Source organism: Panthera pardus, unplaced genomic scaffold (assembly GCF_024362965.1).
Source record: "Panthera pardus isolate Hobbes unplaced genomic scaffold, ASM2436296v1 HiC_scaffold_24, whole genome shotgun sequence".
Lineage (NCBI taxonomy): Eukaryota > Metazoa > Chordata > Mammalia > Carnivora > Felidae > Panthera > Panthera pardus.
The window spans coordinates 31,411,529-31,426,165 of record NW_026526810.1 but is presented as its reverse complement, the minus strand read 5'-3'; the positions used below and the strand labels follow the sequence as shown (position 1 = coordinate 31,426,165).

At 50.8% G+C, this 14,637-nt stretch overlaps 2 protein-coding genes across 5 annotated transcripts in view; one reads left to right on the top strand and one right to left on the bottom strand.

Annotated features, from left to right (window-relative positions):
- The window catches only part of MAP2K1 (mitogen-activated protein kinase kinase 1), a 79,372-nt gene extending 69,957 nt beyond the window's left edge, over nucleotides 1–9,415 (top strand). For both annotated transcript variants that reach the window (XM_019441714.2, XM_019441715.2), the window contains exons 6-11: nucleotides 1,020–1,144; nucleotides 3,170–3,371; nucleotides 4,678–4,742; nucleotides 7,302–7,363; nucleotides 7,713–7,758; nucleotides 8,384–9,415. In XM_019441714.2, coding sequence (XP_019297259.1) covers nucleotides 1,020–1,144; nucleotides 3,170–3,371; nucleotides 4,678–4,742; nucleotides 7,302–7,363; nucleotides 7,713–7,758; nucleotides 8,384–8,497 — 614 coding nt within the window. In that variant the 3' untranslated portion in view covers nucleotides 8,498–9,415. The remainder of the gene's footprint in view (nucleotides 1–1,019; nucleotides 1,145–3,169; nucleotides 3,372–4,677; nucleotides 4,743–7,301; nucleotides 7,364–7,712; nucleotides 7,759–8,383) is intronic.
- On the bottom strand, nucleotides 7,754–14,315 carry SNAPC5 (small nuclear RNA activating complex polypeptide 5). 3 transcript variants are annotated; one of them, XM_019441716.2, is made up of 4 exons: nucleotides 14,173–14,315; nucleotides 12,871–12,960; nucleotides 11,503–11,643; nucleotides 7,754–8,600 (listed from the first exon to the last, which is right to left on the bottom strand). In XM_019441716.2, the coding sequence occupies exons 1-3, from the start codon at nucleotides 14,260–14,262 to the stop codon at nucleotides 11,521–11,523; spliced, it is 303 nt and encodes a 100-aa protein (XP_019297261.1). In that variant the 5' UTR covers nucleotides 14,263–14,315; the 3' UTR covers nucleotides 7,754–8,600; nucleotides 11,503–11,520. The 3 variants fall into 3 exon arrangements, with proteins under 3 accessions (XP_019297261.1, XP_019297262.1, XP_019297263.1); XM_019441717.2 differs by having other exon boundaries at nucleotides 11,503–11,640; nucleotides 14,173–14,311; XM_019441718.2 differs by lacking the exon at nucleotides 14,173–14,315 and adding an exon at nucleotides 13,951–14,109 and having other exon boundaries at nucleotides 11,503–11,640.
- Nucleotides 14,316–14,637: the final 322 nt, after the last annotated feature.

Below are 14,637 nucleotides of genomic sequence, written 5' to 3'. Positions count from 1 at the left end.
GTTCCTCTAATTCTCCAGGTGCTCTATATGGTGTCTCTGTTACTTCGTCAGAGATCGATTGCCTGTCCCGGTTTATGTTTTTGCCCCGGGGTATGGACTGCTCTTGATGGGTCTCATTGCTGATGTTGTGCCCACAAAACCCTGGCCTGGGGACTTTTACCAAGTTCCAGCGTCGTTTTCCCACCTGTAAGTGAGAACACTTGACCCCGCTCTGCCCACTCTGTAGGGCAGTTGTTTGAATCAGGGAAGGTGGCGGAAGAAGAACATTGGGAAGTTTACCTCCCTCTGCAAAGGGAAGGGTCAGTGGACTAGTAGTGATGTGGCAGCTGGGTGGGAAGTGGGTAGGGCCCGAGTGCGGGGAAGGGGTTGGGGCTGGTTCCGTGGCACTGCCCTGACTGGACCCCACAGGGCAGCGAGGGACTGTCCTTGACTGACAGCTGGCTGCAGCTGTGGAGGCTGTTTGGGAAATGACGTCACTGAAAATGATTAAGTCAGCTTCCAACCCCTGCCACAGCTGTGTGCTTGGTATCTAGGTCAAATAGAGGAATTCCTGTCCCCATCCCATCTCTAGTCTTTGGTCTGAGCCTCAGCAGGCAAATAGGTCTTATTATTTGTTTTTTTTCTTCCTGCCTTATGATCCAACCACAGATACTGTATCTTGCCAAGAAGGGTGATTGAAACAACAAACTTGGAAATCTTGATTATTCCTGATAATGGAGTCTTTCCTGTGGGTCATGTGTTTAGGTCTGGATTCTCAAAGAGTGAAAATCCACTGACTTTCTGTCCTACTTGTACAACAGGTTGTTATTTCCTCTCCTGACAGTCTTTTCTCGAACCCTGAACTAGGGGGAATGAGGGACCTTGGTGTCCAGTGTTTGCGAGCCAAGGGCTGGTTTAGTGATGGCAGCCGTCGTTGGACTCACGGTTGGGGCTGGTCTGTCTATAGAGTGCTGACCCTCCTCCCTCTCCCTGATCTACCTGTGTCAACTCCCTCCTTTTCTTTGTTCCCTCCCCTGCAGATGTCAAGCCTTCCAACATCCTAGTGAACTCCCGTGGGGAGATCAAGCTCTGTGACTTTGGGGTCAGCGGGCAGCTCATCGACTCCATGGCCAACTCCTTCGTGGGCACAAGGTCCTACATGTCGGTATGAGCAGTGGGTTCCATTTCTCACACGTCTTGCATGGTCAGGGATAGGAGCCAAGTGGGTGGCTTCCCCTGTAGAGCCAGAACCTGTCCTGGGTGGTAGAGGTGGGGGAGAAAGAATGAAGGATGAGGCATCATGGTCCCTCCCCAAGGAGGTGGCAGCCATGTTCTCTTCTCTCCCCAATGCCATGAGCTCCGGGAGGACAAGAATAGGGCCATAGGTGTCTCAGTTGTCCCTAGGGTCTGGCTCGGGGCCTGGCATGTGGTAGGTGCCCAGAGAGCGCTTGGTGAGTAAATGGCTAGTGTGCTCCAGAGAACGGTTCAGAAAGGGGGGAGTGTGACACTGGGTGAGTGCTGGCGTGGGGCAGATAGAGGAGTGTTAGGGTGAGTGGGGATCTGCACGGAGGGGGCAGTGAGTGTAGGCATGGGTTAATCGGAGGGGCAGGCACAGAGGCTGGGGCATCCCGGCACATCGTGTTTTCTGTGTTCTCGTCTGTCTGGTGGCCCTGTGAAAGTGAAGATATCGCTCCCATTTTAGAGATGAGGAAATCCAGATGCAGAGCCTGGACCGAAAGCCAGGTCTCCTCGCCAGTTAGTCCTCACTCAGTCTAAGAACTGAGCAGCTAGCATTCTGGACCACTCAACTGCCAACCGCAAAGTTTGAAATCAGTCAACACACTGCGGGACCTATTGATCCAGGGTTAGTGGTTTGGGTCTTTGTGGTTACATGGTCAGTTCCAAAATAGTCCAGTATTCGAGTTAGTGAAAAAATCCCTTGGGAGACATTAATGATGTCTAAAAAAAAGTATAATTGTCAGAATAAAGATTTTTTGTAGAGTTCTTGAAATATATGTGCTATTTCAATTAACACTGAATAAAAATAATGCTTTGTATAGCACCGTATATTTTTTTCCTGACTCTTCCGACTCAACCCATACTTGGGTAGCATTTTGCAGCATCGAACATACATTTTCGTTTGGTTTGACCTTCTTGGTAACCCTAGTAAGGAGAGCAGGTATTTTGTTATGTCGTTATGGATGTTAACACTGGGTTCATCAGCTCCACTTTATAGATGAGGGAACTGAGGCTCAGGATCACACAGTTCACAAGTTGCAGAGTTGGAGCGTGAACTCGAGTCTCCTGACCCCAGATCCTTTGCCTTTTCTCCCGCTCCATGTTGTTCAGGAACAGTCAGTGAGTCAGTGGTGGAGCTGGTCTTAGAGCTCAGCTCTCCTGACTCTCAAGGCTGGTGTTTTGTTTTTGTTTTTGTTTTTTTAATGTTTATTATTTTGAGGGAAAGACAGGATGTGAGTGGGGGAGGGGCAGAGAGCTAGAGGGAGACACAGAAGCCCAAGCAGGCTCCAGGCTCTGAGCTCTTGGCACAGGGCCTGATGCAGGGCTCGAACCCATGAGCCGCGAGATCGTGACCTCAGCTGAAGCTGGATGCTTAACTGACTGAGCCACCCAGGCGCTCCTCAAGGCCGGTGTTCTTTCTACCCTGTGCACACTTCATTCGTGACCCATGTTCCAGAAGCCTCATGTTTCAGATGAAGGTGACAAGATGAACCTCGCAGCTGGGCTTTGGACAAGCTGTGCTGCACATGCAAGACAGTGACCAGACTGGGCAAAGCTGGAGCCCCAGCTGAAGTGGCAGCCAGGGTCCAGCCAGGCCAGGGGCTGTTAGCTGAGGGCAGGTTACGGGGAGATGGCAGTGAGGAGGTGTGGGTCAGAGCCACAGGAACCACCGAGGGTTTGAACGCAGTAGCTGGGGGCGGGTCAGAAACCAAGTGAAAGCAGTTAGTGGAAGTTCCAAAGAAGACAAAACGCATCAGCAGATTTAGGGCCGGGGCCAGGACCGGGACGCGGACCGAGCAGGACAGGCCACTCCCTGTGGTGCAGGCAAGCCTCAGAGGGGCAGGGAGTCCTGAGATCTCCCTGGAGCCTCCGTGGAGACTCGCCTGTCCCTCTTCTGTGTGGGCCTGGATGAGCTCACAGGTGATCATAACTGTGTCCACTTCTCCTGCAGCCAGAAAGACTCCAGGGGACTCATTACTCCGTGCAGTCGGACATCTGGAGCATGGGGCTATCTCTGGTTGAGATGGCAGTCGGGAGGTATCCCATCCCTCCTCCCGATGCCAAGGAGCTGGAGCTGATGTTTGGGTGCCAAGTGGAGGGAGATGCGGCTGAGACGCCACCCAGGCCGAGGACCCCTGGAAGGCCCCTCAGCTGTGAGTGGCCCCAGCTTGGACTGCCCTTGCTGCTGTGGTTTCTAGGGGGCTGATTCTCCGAACACTCTCCCAAGACTGATTGCCTGTCTCTGGATGCCAGGCTGGGGGAAGGGGGGAGAAGCAGAGTAGGGGTCTCCAGGTGGGTGTTAAATTGTTTCCGTGGACAGCTTGCCACGCTTTGTTGAGTGCCTACTGTGTTCCCGGCACTGCATTTAGTACTTTTATATGCGTTACCTAATTTTTAAAAATCCTGACTGGTTTTTAGGTAGATTTTCTTTGAGATAAAGTTCACATAACATAAAATGCACATTTTAAAGTGGACGGTTCAGTGGTTTTTAGTATATTCTCCCATGTTGTGTAATCATCACCACTGTGTAATTGCAGAATATTTCTGTCACCCCAAAAAGAAACCTCACCTCCGTGAGCAATCACTCCCAACTCCTCCCACCCCCACCCCCTGGCAACCACTCATCTACTTTCTGTCTCCATGGATTTGTCCAGTATTGTCTAATTTTAATAGCAATCATGTGTGAGCACTGTTATACTCTCTTAAATGTGAGGAAACCGAGGCACCAAGTGCCTGACTTGTCGAGACTACATATGTCATTGTCCACGCCTGAGTCCTAGGTGCCGAGTGCTGTGCCGCACCGCTTGCCTCTCTGATCACGAATACTGGGAAGTAAACCTGGTGCTGGGAAGGTGCTGGCCGAGCCACCATCTTCTGATGTAATTCCTGCCGGGACATTGCTTTGTGACCAGGAAGGCCTGTCCCTGAGGCCCTCATGGAAGAGGGTGTATGTGAAGGGAGAAGCAGAGGGCAGGGGTCGCTGATGGTGGGTCCCGGGAGGGGCTCGTGGCTGTGGCCCCTGAGGCTGGCTGGGGACTCTGGAGTTTAGTAAAAGGAAGAAACCCAAGTTCAGGGAGAATGAACAGTTAAGTCCTCAAGCTCCTGAGTTATCGCCTCATTTGCTCCTCTCTCAGTACAAGGAAGGGAAGAAGGGCGAACATAGTGACCCATCTCCCCTTCACCAAACTCCAAACTAAGCTCAGCAGCCCATGGATTTGCCTGAGGTCGCAAACCTTGCAGGTGGCAGAGCCCAGACTCCTACCCGGCTGGCCGACTCTGTGGCCTTTGCTGTCCCCTCTGTCCTCGGCCTTATCTGAGGCTCGTGTCTCTGCTTGTTGTCCACCACCCTGTTCTGGTCCCCAGGACCCATGCCCCCGGTCCCTAGCCTCAGACTGGCAAATAACCTCCTGTCTGTTTTTCTGAGAAGCATTTTCTTTTTTCTCGTTATAAAATCTGTAGCATATGGAATGGACAGCCGACCTCCCATGGCAATTTTTGAGTTGTTGGATTACATAGTCAACGAGGTAAGTACCGCGCAGCTTCCTTGACCTCGTATCTGCTTCTATTAAGAAAAGACTCCGTTGATTTGGGAAGCCTGTGCGTTGTTCCCACAGTGGGGCTGCTTGTAGGGCATCACGCTCTTGGAACTGAGCGGCTGGTTTAGAGGCCGCGGGTGCCCCTTCCCCAGGGAGCATATTTGGGTAGCTCTGAGTTTCTCGTCCTTTCTCAGATTCAGGAGCCTCCAGTGTGGCCATTACACTCCTTCATTCACCACGTATTTCTTGTGCACTTACTGTGGGCTACGTGTGCACTGTGGGGTGGTGCTACGCACGAGGTGGGGGGGCCACAGACGGGAAAACAAAAGTCCCTCGTCGTGAAGACCATTAGGTTATTAATATGGGAGGCAAGGCAAGTCCACACATAACTGCAAATTAGGGTTTCCGATTGTAAGTGCCATTAAAAGCAATAGATGTAAAAAAATGACAATGTAGAAACAGGTATGGAAAATATTCCCTGTAAATTGTGTGGAAAACATTACAAAGTAGTATGTGTACTGTGATCAGTTCTTTAACAAATCTGTATGCATATACGTACATACAAAATCTGAAAAGCAGTAGGAAATGGTGGTTCTCTCTGGATGGTGGAAATTTCTTTTGGCTTATTGCTGCTGGCTGGCTTTAATGCAGAGAACACACATTATTTGTGTAACGCACCTATACCAGTATGTCTAAATGAAAAAAGGATCAAGGAAGGGAGAGACTGCCCAGCATTCATCAAATCCTGGCTTGAGGGGGTGGGGAGCGGTGGCACAGAGGGGCTGGGGGAGGGCTCCCAGAGGAGCGGGGCTTTGCTGCGGCAGGATTTCCAGAGGTAAGGCCAGCACCCCCGGCCTCAGGTGTGGCGTGGGGAGTGGAGGAGGGGCGAGGTCTGTTAGCTTGGGGAGGCAGCTGGAGGCCCCACTCAGCTGGGGAACACGGTAAGAGGCATGGCTCTGTTCTCTTCAAGAGACTAGCGGGGTAACTTTTCATACTTCCTTACTGCTCTCTAAAACCAGACCCCAAAAGGCTCAAAATGGTCCCCGTGTCCATTACGAGCCAAACAGGGAAAATCCTGCTTCACCCCATTAGTTATGAAATCCCTAGGGAGGTTCACTTGCCCGTCCTTGCTGTCTGCACAGCTTTATGCTAAGCAATGAGACATGGGACGAAGCGCAGCATGTGATCTCGGCTGCTTACGGACTCAAGGAAGGCACAGCGCCTTGCATTTGTGGTAGTGCGGAGAGCCCTCCTCTGTTGCTGGGACCTGAGCTGGGTGGTGCTGGGTGGGAACCGCAGGGAAGAGAGAGCCTGAGTAAATCAGCAGCCGCCGGTCTGGTCTCCTAGTGTGCCCGCTGCCAGCCTCTGGCGGCCCGGCTGGTTTCATCCTCCTCTTCATACAGGTAAGGAAACTCAGGCTCCGAGATGAAAAGTAGCTAAGTTCCTTCCCCCCTAGTGTACTTCCTTACCACCCACTCCTCCCAGCTCCCCTCCCTACCCTCCCAGGAGGCTGGGCCGCTAGGTCAGGTGTGGGCACCTCACAGCCCCTCTTTTGCCCGGCCCCCATCCTACTTGGGACTCTGGAGGCCAGGCAGTCAGTCCCTTCTTTGAATGTTCCCTTCATCCCCCTCAGCAGCAGCGACCATCTGCAGGGTGGGCCTGAGAGCTGGGTTTTTAGTCCCTGGCCCCCAGATCAGTCTCATTTGCCTGGTGTCGTGGTAAGTCCTTCAGGGCAAGAGGGTGAGGCAAGGCTTTGTTGGTAGTGTGTTTAATTGTCAGTCTCTGATCACCTGTTGGTCGGGGCTACACATCAAGGCAGTGACATCTGGGCACTGTGGGAGTCCACTCACAGGGAGGCTAACACTCTGCCCCGGCACAGGTCACAGGAGGGTGGGTCCCATTTCCTGGGTCTGCGTGGAACACGCGAGCCAGGTGCTCCAGGAGCCCTGTCCTGTGTCGCCCTGCGTGACCTCCACTGCGTGCCCTGGGAACACGAGAGCTGTTGCCAGTATCCTAGCATCGATGCCCGCAAACAGCCTCCTTCCTGAAGTGTGCAGGGAACATTCTTCCAGACCCAGCCCTCTCAGCTGATGTTATATTAATCTTTCTCTGCTGCTTCTTCGGGGTATAGCGGAAAAGGTATATACATTTTACGATTCAGCCTTCTGTGTCTTCCACGGGTGCTGTCTGGGCTGGGTTATGCCTGGTGGTTAGCACACCCCCCCAGCTCCTAGTTCCAGGACACACTGCAGGGTTTACAGTAGGATCAGCTAGAAGGGGTCCCAGAGAGAACGAGGTCCTCCTCACGTCACAGAAGGATAAACTAAGAGAGAAAAACTGATTTGTCACTGGCTCCAATTCCAGCTGTGGCTTGAGACAGTGGTTCCACCTGGGTGGCCCAGCAAGCAGCCACTGGCTTCTAACCCTGGTCTTCCCTTGGTTGGTTAAGGGCAGCACTGTCCTGAGGCCTGGGAGAGAGGGGGTTTGTGGGGAATATGGCTGGAGAAGGAAGCCAGGCATTTCTTAGGTCTTAACCTGTATTTACAGCCTCCTCCAAAGCTGCCCAGTGGAGTATTCAGTCTGGAATTTCAAGATTTTGTGAATAAATGGTAAGTCAGCTCCTCGCTCTCTGGAGATATGCTGGTTTTGTCGGCCTCCCCACCTGGTCTTGGGGAACGGAACTTTGCCCTTTCCCCCACGCCTCCAGAATGCTAGGACTTCAGTCACTGGGCTGACCACAGCACTGGGTAAAAGCTGCCCCTCACCTGCCCTACAGGGATTGGCACATTGCCTTCTGATCTCAGGTTAATTCAGCACTTATGAACCTGCAGGCATGCCACAGTGCTAGAACGGGAAGGTGAATACAGGGTGTGGGGAGGATGGGCATGTAAACGTGAAGTAACTTGAGTTGGAGCCAGTGCCAGGAAATCTCTCTGACATTATCTTTCTTTCTTTCAGCCTCATAAAAAACCCAGCAGAGAGAGCAGATCTGAAACAACTCATGGTAAGTCCATTTATTTCCAATTTGTACACGACCCGCTTATTCATTTGTTCTCGGTCGGTCATCCGTCCAGTCCTCCTATAGCCCATTCCCCGCTGCCTTGACCAGTATGGTCCCATTGACCCCGGGGCTGCAGGATCCCAAACAAAAGGCTCCCGTGTCCACCCGTGAGCGTAAAGGACGAGCCGAGGGAAGGAGCGGGCCAGCCCACTCCTTCGTGGGGACGGGGCCTTTTCCACCACTGACGGGCTCACCTTGTGTTCAGTATCCTCCGCAGCCCCTCGGAAGAGTGGGGCAGTAATACCGGAGAACATCTGAACTTGCAGAGCCCGTGCAGTATCACACACACTCCGAAGTCCACCCGTTCATTATTTTGTTGCTTCACCCTGTGGGGCGCTGAGGGCAGAGCTACTACCCCCAGTTCGCAGTGGAAGAGCGCAGGCCCAGGGAAGTGAGCAGCTGAGGCCTCCTGGCAGAGAGTGGGCTCTCGGGGCGGGGCGGCAGCCGGCCCCCTTCCTGGCCCCCTACTGCTGCCCAATGGCAGGCAGGCTCCGGGATTGCAAGACTGGTCCCAAGTCTAGACTCGGGACTCTTGAACTTTCCTTTTACTCTGTTTCCTCGCACACAGGTTCATGCCTTTATCAAGAGATCTGATGGTGAGGAAGTGGATTTTGCAGGTTGGCTCTGCTCCACCATCGGCCTTAACCAGCCCAGTACACCGACCCACGCGGCCGGCGTCTAAGTATCTGGGAAGCAGCAACGAGCGAGTCCCCTGCCCAGTGGTGTGCCATTGTCGCTTTCAGGCCTCTTTGCCATGCCTGTCTCCGTTCAGACGTGCATTTCGCCTACGACAAAGGATGAAGAACACAGCATGTGCCAAAATTCTATTTGTGTCTTTTTTAACATTACTGTCATTTATTCTGTTATTTCCCTAAGTGGATTGGCTTTGTGCTTGGGGCTATTTTTGTGTATGTTGATCCAAACATGCGCAGCGTTCAGTTCCAGTGAAACCTTGGTGACTGTGGGTAGTCATTCTTACTGAAAATTGCACTGCTCTTCCCCCACCGTGACTGGCTAGCTGCCTGTAGTTTTGGGATTCCTTTGACACTTGGTGGTACTGCATTCTTGCCGGGCGCACCTTCCTTCTGTTGGGGTAGGAGCCTTGTAAGATCCTTCACAGGCACTGCATGTGAAGCATGCTTTGCTGCTATGAAAAAGAACATCAGAAAGTATAGATCTTGTTATTTTATTATATTTTTGCTTTTGGTGTAGAATGAAGCAATTTCTGTCAAAATCTAGCCAGAGCCCTTCACTGCCACGATAGCTGGGGCTTCACCAGTCTGTCTACTGTGATGATTTGTAGACTTCTGGTTGTATTTCTATATTTATTTTAAGATATATTATGTGGGATATTTAGTGGTATGTGTCTCTTTAAGTTTGAATTAGTGTTTCTAAAATGATGGTTACTTTGAATGTTACAAATGGATCAAGGCATTAAAATGTATGAGATTTATCTTTCCCCAAATCCAAGTACCGATGCTATTGTAAACAACAGTGTGTATAGTGCCTAAGAATTGTATGAAAATCCTTTTAACCATTTCAACCCAGATGTTTAACAAATCTAATCTCTTATTCTAATAAATATACTATCAAGTTAAAAGGATGAAAAAACAGGTCTACTTTTGTGGTAGGATTTGAGAAATCAAATGGTGTCGTCAAGCCTTCCTGTGAGGGCAAAGGGTAAAGACAAGGAGGAGGCTGCAAGGCAGAAATGCCACACTGGGGACGAGTCCAGTGCTCTGGACCAATGGGCCTTCCTGTAATTCCAAGTTGGACGTTGTCCAAGTCTTCTCAGCCATCAAACACTTAGGTGTGAGCCTTCCAACTACCCTTCCGTGCACCTGGGAGCAACAGATCCCCTCTCTTCCTGCCGTTTCTACCCAGGGAAAAGCAGGCAGGGTGGGGTCAGGGGGTAACCGGCCTGCTCACGGGAGCACGCTGCTCTTGGCCGTGCCCAGCTGGTGTGGGAGCCTCTACCCAGGACACCCAGCCCCGTGCTGTTTGGCTCCACTGAGCAATGGTTTCCTCTCTTCATTCCACTTTCCTGGAGGGGAATGGGCCTGCGCTGCCTTCGTCCTGCCTGTGAGGTAGCAGTGAAGTCACAGAAAACAAACTGACCACCGATGCCTTTTTTTGACCAGTGACTTTCAGAACTTGAGGTTCGTGTGGTGACGCCTGGTCAGCACCTCTTCCCCCGTTTTCTTCCAGAGGGCAGGTTACAGAAAACCAATAAATACGTATTTAAAAACACAAGGCCTATTTTGTTTTCAAACTAAAAACAACGTGGTTCAATCTCCCGAGTAGGTAGTTCCACTCTAGATGGACAGGAGCTTAGAATACAGCCAGGGTTTAAAAAACTGCTTCGTGTTACGTATACTGCCTAGGCCGGTCCAGCATTTTTTCTCGCTGTAAGGCTAACATCTGTTCTGAGTGTCCTAAATTCTCTATTCTATACAAAAGTGTTACATTTTTGGGACTCCAAGGGTTTTTCCCTAGTAGTTTTTACCAGGAATGATCTTGTTTTCAAGAATAGTGTTCCCTGCATCGGTCTTGCTGTTTTGAGTTCCCCATGTCCAATTCCTTCCTTAGACTCCCTCTCGCTGAGACACCAACAGTAGCTAGAGTTTTACATGATGCCTCACGAGCACCCCATAACCCCATGCCAGAGTGCTGGAGCGGGTGCGCACCCTGTCATTTTACACGCGGGAAACTGAGAGCTGCCAAGAGTTAAATAAGGCAAGTGCCCAGTTAGTGGTAGAGCTAGAATTCAGAGCCAACTTTTCTAGCTCTCGAAAACCCACACTCATAAATTAGATTCCCCAAACGTAAAGTTTGGTTGCTTTTGTTGCAAAACAATTTTCACACTGTGTTTTCCAAGAAATACGCTCATTTAAACTTTTGGCTATTTCCTGTAAGAGTAGCTGAAAATCACTGGAATGAAATGTTGATTAATACATACACCCATCCATGTTCTTTGCTGGAGCAGTTACAGCAGAAGTTCTGCTTGAGGAGGTTCTGTATGTTTGGTTTGGCTTTTCTATTGCTTGGGCAGGGTAAGTTACTTTAATAAAATTCAGGACTTAACTGTATTTCACTGAAAAAGGGGCAGTATACAAATTTTAGCAACTGTTATTTTGTAACAGTCATTATTACAAAAGCCTAATCTCCCAAGCATGTTGTCGGCAGCGTGCTGTGATGTCACCCGAGAGGTGGCAGCAGCCTGTGTTCCCAAGTGGCTCTCTGTACTCCTCACTTGTCATCTTTCTCCCCTAGACTGTGGCCTTGCTGCTCACAATGGTTCAATGGCATGCAGATGGCCTTTAATTGGCTTTCTTAAAAGAGGCATTGTTGACTGGAAAGGCTGGCTTGTATTTAAACTCTGCCCTTTTGGCAAATGCCAGACTTTCTCAATAGCACTGGAGAGGAAGCGTTCTGTTTCGAGCATAATTACTGAATCTGACCAGAATACAGACGCAGCACCGCCCACAATGCTCAAGGCTAAGATACCACATCTGTGCTTTTCCAGGTCACTGAAACGTCAGTTATGGATGGAACTCTGTTTAGAACTACACATCATCCTAAAGTTCTTGCTTCCTTTTAAAGCGGGCCAGAGGGCCCACTTTGAAAGAATATTTGTTTGAGGAGACAAAGTTCCTGAGATGTAGGAACTTAATTCATAGGACAAACCTTGGCTCTTTCCCGCCTTCAAGAATCTGATTCCTCCTCCTCCTCCTCCTCCTCCTCCTCCTCCGGCACATGGCTCCTTGTGCTCAACTCCAGTGCAGTTTGGTTGATTGATGCTTCATTGTCTACGTGTACCAACATCTGCTTTAGGCAAGGACATTATGGATTAGTAGGAAAGACATGGTCACCAAACCAGCAAATTCTGAAATGTGTTTTAAAATCAAATCTCGGGGCGCCTGGGTGGCTCAGTCTGGTAAGTGTCCGACTTTGGTACAGGTCATGGTCTCGCGGTTCGTGAGGTCGAGCCCTGTGCTGGACTCTGCTGACAGCTCAGAGCCTGGAGCCTGCTTTGGATGCTGTGTCTCCCTCTCTCTCTGCCCCTCCCCCACTTGTGCTCTTTCTCTAATGTTTAATTTAAACATTACATTTTTTTTAAATTGCAACCGCACATTCATCCCCAATATTTAATCACCAGGAGGTAAGGCCACTTCCTATTCCGATCCTCCTACCCTCTATTGCCACAATGGGAGGGAGTAAACCCCCTAGTATTTGATAGAATGTTACCTGATTTACAAACATGGTTCATGCCTAAAAATTATGCTGGCCTAGATGTGCTGCTCTCATATGGTTTTACATGGTTTGACACGCATCTGGGAGAAAAAAATGCTCAAATATGGTGTATTTAGAAAGAAGAACATTGCACTGTTTTACCTAAGGGCATTGGTAAGAGAAGGATACGATGAGGACTGGAACCCACTTTTTAGCACTATGTTTTTGTTTTTTTTTTAACGTTTATTTTTGAGACAGAGAGAGACAGAGCATGAACGGGGGAGGGGCAGAGAGAGAAGGAGACAAAATCGGAAGCAGGCTCCAGGCTCTGGGCCATCAGCCCAGAGCCCGACGCGGGGCTCGAACTCACGGACCGCGAGATTGTGACCTGGGCTGAAGTCGGACGCTCAACCGACTGAGCCACCCAGGCGCCCCTAGCACTATGTTTTGTAGTCAAAGCTACACTCTTGTTCTCACATCCCAGGCTTACTTATAAAGCAGCATAAGTTTTGACATATGCCTGCAAAGATCTCCAATTCTCCCTCGGCTCACTGGAGTAACTAGAGGGGACGGATAACTAGGATGCTGCAGGCAATATAACGACACATGAATAATAAAGAGTACCTAGCTGCTAGAGAGGCAGGCTGTTCCTTGCCTAACAAGAGTCTTATGTAGTAGCCAGCGTATTAAATCAGAATAACTTAATTCCCTGAGTTCTTTGGGCTTGATCATGTAATTTACAAAAACTTTTGGCCTCCAAGCAGCCTGAGAGCAGGATGGACTTTGCATTCTTTCCCCAGGCCCACACTTGATTAAACTTACATCATGTGGCTGTTCGGATGCAGGCTGAGAAGGGAGCACTTCATCCCCTCTTCTAGAACTAATCATTGATTGGAGGGCTAGTTCTTCAACCTAGAAAAGAGGAGTCGAGGACACTCTGCTTGCTGTTTCACCGGGCTACTGACCTGGGTAAAATTTACGGATCACACTGTCAAAGGCTCAAAGGCTGGCATACTGAGAAGTGAAAACAGTGCAGCTCTGTGCAGCTCTAGAGCAAAAGATGGGGGCCCTTAATATTTCCCCATATTTTAGCAAAGGAGCCCAAAACCCTCCAGTCCCTTGCCCCCTGGGGTGTACAGGTGTTTTCAGTTGAGCCAAGACTTTCATTCCCCTAGGTACAGCAGATCTGGGTAGAAAACACAAGTGTGCTACACTAAAAACAAAGCCAGATGTCTTCTGATTCCACAGGGGGCCAATTCGCTAGCCTGTAGCTTTCTACCCAGGATTGAGAAAGGGAAGGCAGGAAGGATGGGAAGTGGAAGTGTTTCCTGGAGCATAAAGGAACCTAGGCTTAGAGGTCATCATCCTCATACACAACACCCACCTACTGGATACTTGTATAGGTACTAGTGATAGGAGAACATAAATGAGCACTGGCCAGCAACCGTCCCGAGGAAAAGCGTATTATTTTAATGTCACAGGTGTACAATGCTTTTCAGTTCACAAAAGGCTTTCATAACCCGCATCTCGTCTGGACGTAAAGATCCTGAAAAAGGGTGCAAAGCAGCGCTTATCAGGATCAATCTCACTGGGGCTAACGAGGATGGATTGGTGGGAAATGTGGGAAATGGCCCTGGTGCGCCTAAATCTCGTCCAGGCTGTGGAGTCACTAATAGCTGCCAGAAGAAAAGCTACTGGGAACTCTGGGACAAGTCTCTTCTCTCCGGGCCTCGCTCTCTTTCTTTGCACAACGGATCCACTCATCTCTTCTAGCTTAACGATACCAGCGCTGTTTCGAGCGTCAACAGAAACTAGTAAATGGTGGCTAGCACAGCTGTAGGGGGTCGGGGGGAAGGGGTCCGGGGGCAGGGAGAACCTAGGCGAGCCTTAGGGAGGTCTCACTTCCTCAGCGCGTGTGCGGTCCACCTGCGTTTACGGGTGCGGCGGTGGTCTTGCCGCACGTACAGATCTCTGGGCCTCAGCGTAGACCCGCAGGACCTAGATTCTAAGAGGAGTGGGCCTGCAACCTCAGTCCCGCCCCCCGGGTACTTGTCAACCAAAGTGGGCGCCGCCCACGCCTGGGGTTCGCGGGGCGGCCCGGCTCGAGGGGCGTCGCGGGGTCACCTTGAGCCGGTTCAGCTGGTCGTGCAGGGCCGCCTTCAACCGGAGCAGCGTCTCCTCCTCCTTGCGCAGCTCCTGGAGCCGGCTCAGCATGGCGCCTCCTCCCGCCGGCCGACAGGCCCGGCGCCCGGTAATGACGTCAGCGACCTCGTTCCCGGAAACCAAACAGCAGGCTGGGCGGGGCTGGCAGCACGCGGGCAGCGACGCTTCCGGCCCGTCTCTGAACTCTCGCTGGCTCCTCGGCGGGAGCGTGCTTTTCCTAGGAGAGATCCCTTTTGTCTTTCCTTTTATTATATATATATTAATATTTATTTATTCTGAGATAGCGACAGCGAGCAAGCAAGGTAGAGGCAGAGAGAGAAAAGAACCCCAGGCAGGCTCCGTGTGAGGCTGGAACCCACAAACTGAGTTGACGACCGGAGTTGAAACCAAGAGACGCTCAACCGACTTGAGCCACCCAGGCGTCCC